This window comes from Orycteropus afer, unplaced genomic scaffold (assembly GCF_000298275.1).
Source record: "Orycteropus afer afer isolate SDZICR_OR568_19922 unplaced genomic scaffold, OryAfe1.0 scaffold00300, whole genome shotgun sequence".
NCBI classification, from domain to species: Eukaryota; Metazoa; Chordata; class Mammalia; order Tubulidentata; family Orycteropodidae; genus Orycteropus; species Orycteropus afer.
In genome coordinates, this window is record NW_006921887.1 from 3,678,748 (window position 1) to 3,694,064 (window position 15,317).

At 39.2% G+C, this 15,317-nt stretch overlaps 1 protein-coding gene across 1 annotated transcript in view; it reads left to right on the forward strand.

The window, feature by feature from the left end:
- OSMR (oncostatin M receptor) overlaps positions 1–15,317 on the forward strand; it is a 77,176-nt gene that overhangs the window by 46,730 nt on the left and 15,129 nt on the right. The window contains exons 9-10 of the mRNA XM_042782399.1: positions 8,911–8,987; positions 14,439–14,658. Of these exons, the coding sequence (XP_042638333.1) occupies positions 8,911–8,987; positions 14,439–14,658 (297 nt within the window). The remainder of the gene's footprint in view (positions 1–8,910; positions 8,988–14,438; positions 14,659–15,317) is intronic.

Below are 15,317 nucleotides of genomic sequence, written 5' to 3' on the forward strand. Positions count from 1 at the left end.
ATATGTGAACTGCTGTATGGAAAGTGAATTTGCTCTGTAAATCTTCACCCAAATCACAATTTAAATAAATAAATAAATAAAAGTAAAAAATGAAAGTCATGTTATAGTTATATAAACCAAACCAAACACACTGCCATGGAGTTGGACCCAACTCACAGCAACCCCTCCTTGGGTTTCCAAGGTGGTATCACTATGGAAGTAGATTGCCCAACTTTCCTTTGAAGGAGTGGCTGATTATAATCAGGGGATAACAAAACACAAACCAAACTCACTGCCATTGAGTCGATTCCAACTCAAAGTGACCCCTTTGGGTTTCTGAGGTAGTAAATCTTTACAGAAGTAGATTGTCCAGTCTTCCTTTGTGGAATGGCTGGTGGGTTTCAACCGCCAGCCTTCTGGTTAGCAGTCAAATGCCTTAGGCACTATTCCACCAGAGCTATAATTATATAAAATGGAGTTGCTATCATTTATTTTTTTTTTTTTTTCAGGAAGCTAAGACAAAATTTCAACACATTGACAAATGTGGTTGAGTAGAGGAATGTTCTTAAGTGTAGATTTTGGAAATGAGGTACAATATTATGGCTTATCTTCCTCTCAGTCTGCTTCCATAAAGATTCACAGCCTTAGAAACCCAATGGGGTTCTCTGTGAGTCATAATCGACTGTGGGTTTATTATGGCTCAGGTACAGAATGACATTAATATCTATGAGAACTTTTCATGTTTATCTCCATGGTAACATTAAAATAGTGTCGTTTGTATCTTGAGCAATTATATCTCGATATTTCTTGTGACTTAAGAATGTTGTAAATTCTCTCTTGACTGTTTTCCTATTCATGTCAAGGTCTTCTTACCATGAGAGTCGTCTAGCAGTAAAAAATTTGACAGAAAATTACACAAATACTAAACAATAATATATAAACTATAAAAATACTTAACCAATTTTAGTAGAATTTTCATATTTTAAATAAGCAATGATAAAGATTTTAAAATAAATTGTATTGATTTTATTATTTTTCCATCACTGAGATATGCTTTATGAAAATTTTAATTTTACATTTCAGATGAGACTTCAACTGACCATTCCTTCTCTGAAGGTGGTAGTGTAATGATTAAGAGCCTGACCTATTTAAGTTCAATCTTGGCTTCACACTTACAGCTGAGTTTGAGCAGGCAACTAAATCTCTGTGCACCTTAGTTTATACATCTGTGAAATAGAAAAAAAAAATTATTTTACCTACCTCATGTTGTTGTTGTTGTTGCTGTTAGATGCCATCATCAAGTTGTATCTGACTCATAGAAGTCCTGTGTACAACAGAAGGAAACACTGCCCAGTCCTCCACTATCCTCATAATCCTTGCTATGCTTGATCCCATCATTTTAGCCACTGTGTCATTCCATCTTCTTGAGGGTCTTCCCCTTCTTCTTTGACCCCCTACTTTACTAAGCATGATATCCTTCTCCAAGGAATCATCCCTTCTCACTAACCAAAATAGGTGGTGTAGAAGTTAAGGCATTTGGCTGCTAACTAAAAGGTCAGAGGTTCAAATCTACCACTTGATCTGAGGAAGAAAGATGAGGTGATCTGCTTCCATAAAGATTACAGCCTTGGAAACCGAATAGGGGTTGTTTAGGGTCAGAATTGACTTGAGGGCAGTGAGTACCTACCTCATAGGGTTATTATAAGTATTAAGTGCATTAATATATATAAGCAACTTAGAACTGGATTGACACCTAGTAGCCTCTCTTTCAAGATCTAGCCTGAACTACAATGCTGTCAGCGATAAGATAATATCCATATGCCTACAAGGAAGACCAGTTAACACTATTATTCAAAGTCACACACTAACCACTAAAGCCAAAGATGAAGAAATTGAAGGTTTTTACCAACTTCTGCAGCCTGCAATTGATCAAATATGTAATCAAGATAGATGGATTATTACTGGTGATTGGAATGCAAAAGTTGGAAACAAAGAAGAATCACCAGTAGCTGGAAAATGTGGCCTTGGTGTTAGAAATGACAATGAGATCGCATGATAGAATTTTGCAAGGCCAATGGCTTATTCATTGCAAATACCTTTTCTCAACAGCATAAATGATGGCTATATATGTGGACCTTGCCAACTGGAGTACACAAGAATCAGATTGGCTACATCTGTGAAAAATGAGAGGGAGAAGCTCAATATTTTCAGCCGAAACAAGGCAAGGAGCTGACTGTGAAACAGACCATCAATTGCTCATATGCAAGTTCAACCTGAAGCTGAAGACAATTTTCAAAAAGGCCACAAAAGCCAAAATATGACCTTGAGTATATCCCACCTGAATTTAGAGACAATCTGAAGAATCAGTTTGATACAGTGAACACCAATGACCAAAAACCAGACAAATTGTGGGATAACATCAAGAGTATCATACACGAAAAAGCAAAAGGTCATTAAAAAGAAAGGAATGACCAAAATGGATGTCAAAAGAGACTCTGAAAGTTGCTTTTGAATGGAGAGTAGCTAAAGCAAATGGAAGAAATGACAAGATAAAAGAGCTGAACAGATTTGAAAGAGCAGCTGGAGAAGACAAAGTAAATTATTATAATGAAATATGCAAAGACCTGGAGTTAGAAAACCAAAAGGAGTGTTACCTGGAGTTATAAAACACATTTGACATTCCTCAAGCTAAAAGGATGGAAGAGAAAATTCAAGCCTTGAGTTGCCATATTGAAAGATTCTATGGGTAAAATATTGAATGATGAAGGAAGTATCAAAAGAAGATGGAAGGAATACACAGAGTCACTGTGACAAAAAGAATTGGTCGATGTTCATCCAACTCTGGAGGTGGCATATGATCAAGAACCAATTGTATTGAAGGAGGAAGTCAAAGCTGCACTGAAGGAATTGGTGAGGCTCCAGGAATTGATGGAATAGTCATTGAGATCTTTCAACAAATGGATGCAGCACTGGAGTCACTTGCTCATCTATGTCAAGTAATTTGGAAGACAGCTACCTGGCCAACTGACTGGAAGAGATCTATATGTGTGCCCATTCCAAAGAAAAGTGATCCAACAGAATGTGGAAATTATCAAACAGTATAATTAATATCACATGCAAGTAAAATTATGCTGAAAATAATTCAAAAACAGTTGCAGCAGTATATAGATGGAGAACTTGCAGAAATTCAAGCTGGATTCAGAAATGGATATGGACTGAGGGATATCATTGCTAATGTCAGATGGATCTTGGCTGAAAGCAAAGAATACCAGAAAGATGCTTACATGTGTTTTATTGTCTATGCAAGGCATCCAACTCTGTGGATCATGACAAATTGTGGATAACATTGAGAAGTTTGAGAATCCCAGAACATTTAATTCTGCTCATGAGGAACCTGTACATAGACCAGGAGGCTGTCATTCAAACAGAACAAGGAGATACTGCATGGTTTAAAATCAGGAAGGGTGTGCTTAAGGGTTGTACCATTTCACCATATTTATTCTATTTGTATACTGAACAAATGATCCGAGAAGCTAGATCTATATGAAGAACACAGCATCAGGATTGGAGAAAGATTTATTAACAACTTGCAACATGCAGATGACACACTTTGCTTGCTGAAAGTGAAGATGACTTGAAGCACTTACTGATGAAGATCAAAGACTAAAGTCTTCAGTCTTCAGTCTTGCTTGCTGAAAGTGAAGATGACTTGAAGCACTTACTGATGAAGATCAAAGACTAAAGTCTTCAGTAGGATTAAATCTCAGCATAAAGAAAATGAAAATCTTCAGAACTGGACCAATAAGCAGCATCACAATAAATGGAGAAAAGATTAAAAAGATTGTCAGGGATTTCATTTTACTTGGATCCACAATCAACACCCATGGAAGCAGCAGTCAAGAAATCAGATGTCATATTGCACTGGGCAAATCTGCTACAAGGGACCTCTTTAAGGTGTTAAAGAACAAAGATATCACTTTGAAGAGTAAGGTGTGCCTGACCCAAGCCATGGTATTTCCAGTTGCCTCATATGCATGTGAAAACTGTGCAATGAACAAGGATGAGTTGATGACTTTGAATTGTGGTGTTGGCAAAGGATACCAAAAATACCACGGCCTGCCAGAAGAACTAACAAATCTGTCCTGGCAGAAGTACAGCTGGAATGCTCCTTGGAAGGAAGAATGGCCAGAATTTGTCTCATCTACTTTGGTCATGTTGTCAGAAGGAACTATGCCCTGGTGAAAGATACCGTGCTTAGTGAATTAGAGGGTATGCAAAAAAGGAGAAGATCCTCAACAAGATGGATTGACAAAGGGGCTGCAATATATAGAGTTGCTGTGAGTTGGAGCTGACTCCATGGCATCTAAGAAGAACAACAACTACCACCCTTCTAGAAATGTTAGCTGTTATGTACAACCCACATGATTGGACCAGTAAGGAACATCATGATAAAGGGAGCAAAAGTTAAAGTCAAGGATTTCATTTTATTTGGATCCCTAATCAACACCTGTGGAAGCAGCAGTCATGAGTAGACACTTAATGTGGGTGAAGGGAAAGGCAGTATACCATAAGGGAGAGGTCATCAAAAAATGATCAAAGCAGAGGAAGGCACTGGGAGGAGCACAAGAATTAAAGGCAACAAAGATAAGTACTGTTACATATACCAAAAAAAAAAAAAAAAAGAAGAAGAAAGAGAGAAATCAAACAACATATTGCATTGGGCAAATCTGCTACAAAAGACCTCTTTAAGGTGAAAAGGAAAGATAGCAAGCATTTTGAGGATTAAGATGCATGTAACCTAAACTATGGTATTTTCAGTTGTTTCACATGCATGGGAAAACTGAACAATGGATAAGAAATACTAAAGAAGAATTGATGCATTTGAATTATGTTGTTGGTGAAAATGAAGATACCATGGACTGCCAGAAGAACAAACAGATCTGTCTTGGAAGAAGTACAGCCAGAATGCTCCTTAGAAGCAAGGATGGTGAGACTTTGTCTCACGTATTTTGGACATGTTATAAAGAGGGACCAGTCCCTGGAGAAGGAGATCATGCTTGGTAAAGTAGAAGGTCAGTGACAAAGAGGAAACTCCTTAACAAGATGAATTGTTAACAGAGGCTGCAACAATGGGCTCAAACATAGCATCGATTGTAAGGATGGCACATTTTGTTCCGTTGTGCATAAGGTCATTATGAGTCAGAAGCAACATGAGGGCACTTAACAGCACAACATTATCATGTGTGAATGAGACACCCCCAAAATTTATATGGTGGTACACAGAATTGGTTTGGTTTAAAAAACAGCCTTCTGCATGTTAGGTTGATTGAACAAGCAAAGACTTAGAATAATAATAATAATAATCAGTTTGCATAGAATGCTGAATGCTGAGCAAGGAATGGAGAGAGGGAAAGATTGGGGCATTTATGCCAGCTAATTTCTGAGCTCCTTCTTTGTTTTGATTTTATTTAATTAAAACCATTTATGGAGCATTTGCTAAGTGCCAATCACTCTCTACAATTTATTGACAAGAAAGGTAAGTCAGGAGACCAGTCTGGTGAGAGTGTTGATAGAGGGCACCCCACAGAGGATGCCCTGAGAGCCCACAGGCTGGCAACTGATGGGGCTCAGAGGAGGTACTGGGCCTGCTTAGTGACCAGGAGGAGTTCCCAGGCTATGACTCCAGCGACAGGGCCAAACAAGGTGACATCATGAACACATGGTAAGGTACAACCTTCCCCTAAGTTGCACTCTGTTAGTGTTTCTACTGCATCCTTCACAAAGGGGGAAAAAGTAGCAATGGTCTGTGGTTCCTAGAAATGAAAAAAAAAAATGTAGGATGTTATTCAACTAACTTCCTAGAATTGGTCTAACAGACAAATGATTCCAAAATTCTTTGGTGGCTCTGCAAAGCTCTGAGGCTTGACATCATAAGAGCTTTCAGTTTGATGTCACATTCAGATGCAACTGATCTACTATGTGCGTATGATAGATGAGGAAAAAATTGAAGTTGTCAAATATTTCATTTTACTTGGATCAACAATCAATACCCATTGAAGCAGCTGTCAAGAAATGAAGTGATGTATTACATTGGGCAGATCTGCTGCAAAAGGCTATGACATTTTTAAAAAGCAAGTATGTCATTTTGATGACTAAAGTATGCTACAGTCAGAAGAATTGATACATTTGAATTGTGGAGTTGGTAAAGAATATTGACTACACCATGGACTTCCAGAAGAATGAGCAAATCAATCTTAGAAGAAATACAAGAATGCACCTTAGAAGTGGGGATGGCACAAAAATTAACTGCAGGTGGATCAAACACCTAAATGGAAAACCCCAAATGATAAAATTCATCAAAGATAAAGTAGGGGCAAACTTAGGGTCCCTAATTTATGGTATAAAGACCAACTGTAACCCAACTATAACCCCACATGCACAAACAGCAGAAGAGAAACTAGATGACTGGGACCTTTTAAAACTAAAATTCTTAGGTGCATCAAAAGACTTCTCCAAAAGAGTGAAAAGAAAATGTCAGATTGGGAAAATACAATTGGGAATAACATATCCAATGTGGGACTTACCTCTAAAATTTATAGAAAACTTCAACCCCTCAACTTTTAAAAAGACAAACAATCCAATTCAAAAATGAAGAACAGACACTTCACTGAAGAAGATATTCAGGCAGCCAATAAACATGAAGAAATGCTGTCAATCATCAGCCATTCCAAAAACCTAAACCCACTGCCATTGAGTTGATTCAGATTCATAGCGACCTACAATGGCTTTCTGAGGCAGTGAATCTTTATGGAAGTAGATTGCCCAGTTTTGCTGTGGTGGAGTGGCTGGTGGTTTGAACCACCAACCTTCTGGTTAGTAGTCAGATGCCTGAGGCACTGTGCTACCAGAGTTCCTTCATCAGCCATTAGAGAGATGGAAATCAAAATAACAATGAGATATAATCTCACTCCAGCAAGAAAAGCAACGGTCAGCAGGACAGAAGAAAACAAATGCTGGTGAGGGTAGGGAGAGATTAGAACTCTCATACACTGCTGGTGGGACATAAAATGTTACAACCACTATGGAAAACAGTGTGGCAGTTCCTTAAAAAGTTAGAAATAGAAATACCATTTGATCCAGCAATCCCATTACTAGGAATATATCCTAGAGCAATGAGACCTGAGACATGAATAGATATGCAAACCCATGTTCATCACAGCACTATTTACAATAGCAAAGAGATGGAAACAACCTAAGTACCCATCAACAGAGGAATGGATAACCAAGCTATGGTACATACACCTGATGGAATACTATGCAACATTAAAGAGTAATAACAAGTCAGCAAGTCACCTCATAGTGTGAATGAACTTGGAGAACATTATGCTGAGTGAAATAAATCAGTCACAGAAGGACAAATATTGTATGAGTCCATTATTGTAAAAAAGTCAAGGAAAGGTTTACACATGGAAGGAAATTTTCTTTGTTGGTTACCAGGGATGGGAGGAGAGGGAAACGGTGGGAAAACAGATGGATAATTAAGAGACAGTTTTGACATGGATGAAAGGATTTGAAAAAGAAAGATTAGCCATTAGTTGATACTTTTTGAGGTTAGGTTATGGGCATATGGGGGTTCATTGTTCTAGTCTTTATTTCTGTTTGAAATATTTTATAATAATAATAATAATAAAGAAGCGAGGAAGGGTTTAAAAAAGAAAGTTAGCCATTAGTTGATAGTTTTTGAGGTTAGGTTATGGGTTCATGGGGGTTCATTGTTCTAGTCTTTGAAATGTTTTATAATAGGAATAAGGAAGTGAGGAGGGTGAGTCTTTAGCTTCCTTATTTTGGACATGTCATCAGGAAAGACCAGTTCTGGAAAAGGACATCATGATTGGTAGAAAGTCAGCAAAAATGAGGGAAGCCCTCAGTGAGATGGGCTGACACAATAACCACAACAATGAATCACCAATCATGAATATGGTGCAAGACTAGGCAATGTTTCATTCTGTTATACATAAGGTTGCTAAGATCAGAGCTGACTGTACAGCAACCAACTAACTACTAGATGCACCTAGAGAGAAGTAAACACTCTCAGAGAGTGAAAAGGTAAGAAGCGTGTGATAATTACAGTTGTGTGTCAGTTTGGCTGAGTCTGGGTTTGAGTGGCTGGGCAGTCGGATATAGCTATTCCGCATGAGAAGACTGATCATCAGTGCCATGTTGGAATCTTGCTGTGAGCAGCTGAATGGCTGCCTTAGGGATGTGGTCTGCTGTCAGTACATAAGAACCTTTGAGAAAGGTCTCTAGCTTTTTGGCATGCTCGGATTCTACATTTAGCTGAGTCTTCATTCAGCAACCTACCATGTTGCCTACAATCTTGGGACTGTTTCTGGACTTGAACTAGTGGCCTACTGTATTGCTTGATCCTCTTGGGACTGTGCCATTTTACTTGTCATCCTTGGGTTTGTCAGCCTCAGCAGCCAGCATCTGCCTAAGAGATGCCTCCAGCTTCATTGGGCTGGGAGTAAGAGGTAGAGCTGAAGCCCACAGTCAAGGGGCCTTCACCCAGCCCCTGGAGCTGGCTCTTTGAACTTGGACTTCTAGCCTCCTAAATGGAAGAGAATAAATCCCTGTTTGTTAAAACCATACATCTGTGGTATGTCTGTTACAGCAGCACTGGAGAACCAAAAACAGGTAGCACGTTATTGATGTTACCTGCTGTGAAGTCAGCCTCTGACTCGTGGGAACCCTGTGCACAACTGGACAGAATATTGCCCAGTCCTCACCATCTCCATGATCAGCTGGGGACCAGACCATTATGATCACAGACTTTTCGGGTAGGATAGGTAGTTGTCATGTCCTGGAGTGAACTAAAGAAAAGTTCATTGTATTGCTCCATGTGTATTATGAACCAAGAACTTTTTTCTGCAGCTCCCTCAGTGGCTCCCGATGTTTGGAGGAAGGTGAAGTCAGTACCAGGAGGTTATAATGTGACATTATTCTGGAAGGTAAGATGCCCAGATTCACAATGACAGACTTGTTTGGCAACATGTCTTTCATTGTAAAATTATGAATATTGGAACAGTTTTCCAATTGGGAGGAACCTAAATGTAATCCAATAGAATTTCTTACCCTCTTTGGGAATATGCATTACACATCCACATCCCTGCTTGGACACAGTGTTGGGTTACTCAATAAGCAAGGAAAGCACAGGCTTATTTGTGCTTGCTTACTAATCTGTAGTGAATAGTTTCACATTTTTTCACTACAGCAAAGATTCTGCTTCTAGGTATGGCTGGCATCTGTCTCTCTCTCAACCCCACAAGATCGTCCTTCAGAATCAAAGCCTCTTTTCAAATTTACAATCCCTGATGGGGACAGAGTACACAGTAAGCAAGATATGCCAAGCTTAGTTATTGTTGTTGAGTGGGCTCCAATTCATAGCGACCCTATGTATAGCATATCCGTTCTGCTATACATAGGGTCACTGTGAGTTGGAGATGACTCGGTGGAACCTAACAATAACAACAAAACGTACAAAAGAACAAAACACTGCCTAATCTTGCACCAGCCTCACAACCCTTGTCATACCTGAGCCCATCATTGCAGCCACAGTGTCAATCCATCTCATTGAGGGCCTTCCCCTTTTTCATTGACCCTCCACTTTACTAAGCATAATATCCTTCTCCAGGGAATGGGTCCTTCTGACAACATGACCAAAATAGGTGAGACAAAGTCTGGCCATTCTCGCTTCCAAGGAGCATTCCAGCTGCACTTTGTCCAGGACAGATTTGTTAGTTCTTCTGGAAGTCCACAGTACTTTCAGTATTCTTCACTAACACCACAATTCAAAAACAACAACTCTTCTTGTGCCTTTCTTCTTCATTGTCCAGCTTTGACATGCATATGAGGCAGTCAAAAATACCATGGCTTGGGTTATGCATATCTTAGTCTTCAAAGTGACATGCTTGCTTCTTAACACTTCAGAGAGATCTTTTGCAGCAGATTTGCCCAGTGCAATATGACATCCAATTTCTTGACTGCTGCTTCTGTGGATGGTGATTGTGGATCCAAATAAAATGAAATCCCTGACAACTTCAATCTTTTCCCCATTTATCCTGATGTTGCTTATTGGTCCAGTTGTGAGGAGTTTTATTTTCTTTATGTTGAGGTGTAATCCATACTGAAGATATTGATTTTTATAAGAGCTTCACATCATCTTCACTTTCAGCACTAAGGTAGTGTAACCTGCATATCACAGGTTGTTAATGAGTCTTCCTCCAATCCTGATGTCACATTTTTATGTATATATTTCAGCTTCTCAGATTATTTGCTCAGCATACAGATTGAATAAGTATGGTGAAGGGATACAACCCTGATACACACCATTCCTGATTACAAACCATGCAGCCTCCTCTTGTTCTGTTTGAACGATAGCCTCCTAGCCTATATACAGGTTTCTCATGAACACAATGAAATGTTCTGGAATTCCCATTCTTCATGATATTACCCATAATTTGTTATGATCCCCACAGTCAAATGCCTTTGCATAGTCAGTGAAACACAGGTAAACATCTTTCTGCCATTCTTTTCCTTGCAACCAAGATCCATCTGACATCAGTAATGATATCCCTTTTACTATGTCCACTTCTGAATCCAGCTTGAATTTCTGGAAATGCCCTATCAATATACTGCTGCAACTGTTTTTGAATTATCTTCTGCAGAATTCCACTTGCATGTGATATTAATGATATTGTTTGATACTTTCCAAATTCTGTCAGATCACTTTTCTTTGGAACGGGCACAAGTTTCAATCCCTTCCACTCAGTAGGCCAGGTAGCTCTCTTCCAAATTCCTTGGCATAAATGAGTAAGCATCTCTAGCGCTGCATCCATTTGTTGAAACTTCTCAATAGGTATTTCCATGAATTCATGAAGTCTTGTTTGGACTTCTTCAATACTACTGGTTCTTAATCATATGTTACCTCCTGAAATAGTTGAACATCAACTAATTCTTTTTGACACAATGACTGTGTATTCCTTCCATCTTCTTTTGATGTTTCCTGTATCATTCAATATTTTGCCCATGTTGTTGTTGTTGTTATGTGCCATCGAGTCGGACCCAACTCATAGCGACCCCTCCTTGGGTTTCCGAGGCAGTATCACTACGGAAGTAGATTGCCGCATCTTCCTTCCGAGGAGTGGCTGGTGGGTTTGAGCCGCCAGCCTTCTGGTTAGCAGTCAAGTGCCTTAGGCACTATGCTACCAGAGCTCCATTCCAAAGAAAAGTGATCCGACAGAATTTTGCCCATAGAATCCTTCAATATTGCACCTCAAGGCTTTAATTTTTCTTTAGTTCCTTCAGCTTGAGAAATGCCAAGTGTTTTCTTCCCTTTTGGTTTTCTAACTCCAGGTCTTTGCATATTTCATTATAATAATTTACTTTGTCTTTTCGAGCTGTTCTTTGAAATCTTCTATTTAGCTCCTTTTTTTTTTTTTTTTTTTTTTGGTCATTACTTCCGTTCACTTTAGCTATTCTCTGTTCAAGAGCAAGTTTCAGAGTCTCTGCTGTTATCCATTTGGTCTTTTCTTCTTTTTCTGTCTTTTAATGATCATTTGCTTCCTTCATGTATGATGGTCTTGAGATCATCCCAAAACTCCTCTGGTTTTCAGTCATTAGTGTTCAATGTGTCAAATCTATTCTTCAAATGGTCTCTAAATTCAGGTGGGATATACTCAAGGTCATATTTTGGCTCTTGTGGACTTATTTTAATTTTCTTCAGCTTCATCTTAAATTGGCATATGAGCAATTGATGGTCTGTTCCACAGTCAGCTCCTGGCCTTGTTTTGTCTGAAGATACTGCCTCTTCCCACAGATGTAGTCAATCTGATTCTTTTGTATTCCATTTGGCAAGGTCCCTGTGTATAGACACCATTTATGTTGTTGAAAATGGTATTTGCAATGAACAAGTTCTTGGCCTTGCAAAATTCTGTCATGAGATCTCCAGGCTCATTTCCATCACCGAGGTCATATTATCCAACTACCAATGATTTTATTTATTTCCAATGTTCACATACCAATCACAAGTAATAATCAATACATCTTGATTGCATATGCAGTCAATTTCAGACTCAGAACTTGGTAAAAATCTTCAATTTCTTCATTTTTGGCTTCAGTGGTTGGTGCATAAATTTGAATGGTAGTAGTATTAACTGGTTTTTCTTGTAGCCATGTGGATATTATCCTATCACTGACAGCATTGTACTTCAGGATAGATCTTGAAACATCCTTTGTGACAATGAATGTGATGCCATTCCTCTTCAATTTGTCATTCTCGGCATAGTAGACCATATGATTCAAAATGGCCAATGCCAATCCATTTCAGCTCACAAATGCCTAGGGTATCTATTATTATGCATTCTGTTTCATTTTTGACAACTTCCAGTTTTCCTAGGTTCATGCTTTGTACATTTCACATTCCAATTATTAATGGATGTTTACAGCTGTTTCTTCCCATGTAGAATCATGCCTTATCAGCAAATGAAGGTCCTAAATGCTTTACTCTATCCACGTCATTAATGTCAACTCTATTTTGAGAAGGCAGCTCTTTCTTAGTCGTATTTTGAGTGCCTTCTGACCCAAAGGGCTCATCTTCTGTCACTATATCAGACAACATTTCAGAGCTATTCATAAAGTTTTCCAGTAATATATCAGACAGTGTTTCACTGCTATTCATAAGGTTTTAAGTGGCCTGTTGTTTCAGAAAAGTGGATGACCCCATCCTTCTTCCTATTCTGGGTTAGTCCACAAGCTCTGCTGAAACACGTCCATGGTGAGTGACCTGCTGGTATCTGAGATACCGATGGCATAGCTTCCAGCCTCACAGCAACACAAGCCACCACAGTGTGACAAACTGACAGACAAGCAAGGACTTACTTATGCTTGTTTACTAATCTGTAGTGAACAGTTCCATGTTTGTTTGTTTTTTACCTATTTACTGTGATTTGAGTGAAAGTTTACAGAGCAGATTGGTTTTCCATTCTGCTGTCTGTACACATTTTCATTCATGACATTGATTGCAGTCCCCACAAAGTAACAGCACTCCTCCTATTTCTTCTCTGTGTTTACCATTTCCATTTTCCTTCTTTCCTATCCCTTCCTGCCTCCTGAGCTTCATTCCTGGGCAAATACCCCCCTTTTGATCACACATAGTTGGTTGGTCTAAGAGTACATTCCTCCTTGGTGTTACTGTGTGGTGAAACCCATGTGAAATTGTTCAATACAGATTAGTAAGTAAGCACAGGGTTACCTTGCTTATTGTGTAATTTGCCCCTGCTTGGGCATCCGATGAAGGAATCTACTACATCCTTGACAACTCATTCCACTGAGTCTTAATTATAGAATCTTCCTGTCTGCAACATCTGCTCAGGCCCACTTTCAAGTTTTTCAGGCTCAGGATGAGTATTAAAGGAGGCCCACATACCATCATAAAAGTAATCAATATTGAAATACTCATAATATTTATATTGAAAAGTTATGAATTAAGCTAACGAAGTATAACATAAATATATTTTATCTTTCTGCCTTGACTAAAATACCTTCATAACAATGGGGAAGGCCAGGTTCATATTCCGAACTTTCATATTTTTGAGTGTTATACCAAAACATGGCAGTACTGGGAGGTGGCCTTTATCACAGCTTACCCCATGTGTCTTAACACCTCTGGCTTTGGCTCACTCAACGAGGACCCCTATGCACACATAGGTGGACACACTAGTCTAAGTTCTGCCCACACCCCAGCCCCAAGGAAACAGCCACTCCAGTGTAAGGGAGCACACCCCTGAGACACCATGGGTGGTGACCTTGGGAGGGCAGGCTTGAGGAACAAGCTCTGAACCTTTGGGGCTGTTTGAATGGGGAATTCTCTGCAACATGAAGCATCATCTAGAAGAAGAGGGTGGGGCTCTAGGTTTGGGAAGGGCTGCAACTAGAGGAGGGGTGAAGCCCAAACGAGCTCCTCCTACTAGAGTCTGAGAGTGGTGCTATTTCTAGTCATTCTTCTCCCCTCCGCTATCCCTGCCACCCCGAGTCTTTTTTTTTTTTTTTTTCTTCCCACCAGGCTGAAGAGTTTCCCTTCCTCTTGTTTCTGACTTGGTCACCCTTCTGTAGACACATTGTGCTCTTGAGTGTCTCATCCCCAAATGACCCTCTTCTCTACTTTAGTGTGTAGTTTTAGATTAGAATGCCTGACTTCAAACTTGGTTCACAAGGTTATTTTCTTTATTAAATCATTTGAGTTTTCTAGCATGTGTGCATATATGTATGTCTCTGTCTGTCTTTCTGTCTGACAAAGGCAGTTGAGGAACAGAAAAGATGGAAAAGTAAAGTAATTGTGCAAAGTTCTTTAGAGTAAAGCCCATTTTGAAATGATTATCGGTATTTTCAATATTTTTTTTCAGCCATTACCAAAATTTCATGCAAATGGAAAAATTCTATTCTATAATATAGCTGTGGAAAATCTAGACGAACTATCCAAATTCAATCTCTCCATTCCTGCACCCCTCAATGACACAGAACTAACCCTCAACCATTATTCTTACCAAGTTCGCATCACAGCAAATAACCGTGTGGGCACTTCTCCTGCTTCGGTAATTGTCATCTCTGGAGACTCTGGAGACAGTGAGTTTTGTTTTGTTTTCATCTCTAGGAAAACGTTGAGGATGTGATTAGGTAGATATGGATAAATTTGGAAGACAGTAGCTTGAAAAGATAAATGTCCAACCACCAAAAAGCTGTTGGTCATTTCCATTTGGGACAGGGGAGTCAATAAGCTTCATCAGGAAAGGTCCTCCTCAGTGTAGTAAGAATGAGATTTCAGCTGGAGCTCCTGACATTTCTGCCCTAGGGATTTGTCAGCATACTTGGGAAGTTAATAAAAATTTATTCAAAAAATGCATCACTAGCAAATGATCCTTACTACGAATTAGAATTGGTACTTAAATGCTTGTCAACTATTACTTGCATTTATCGTGGTGTAAGAAGTTTGTTGCAGTCACTGGGTGGTGTAAAAGGTTAAATGCACTCAGCTGATAACCAAAAGACTGTTGGTTCAAGTCCATCCAGAGGCACCTTGTACTTTTGAAAAATCAGCCATTGAAAAGTCTGTGGAGCATAATTCTACTCTGATGCCCGTAGCATCTCCATCAGTTAGAGTTGACTCAGGGCCAACTTTTTTGTTGTTGTCAATCTTCATCATGTAGAAAGAGCTTGTTAACATTTCCCATGATCATAAGAAGAATTGGCACTGATTTTTGAGAGGGACCTTGCCAAAATTATAG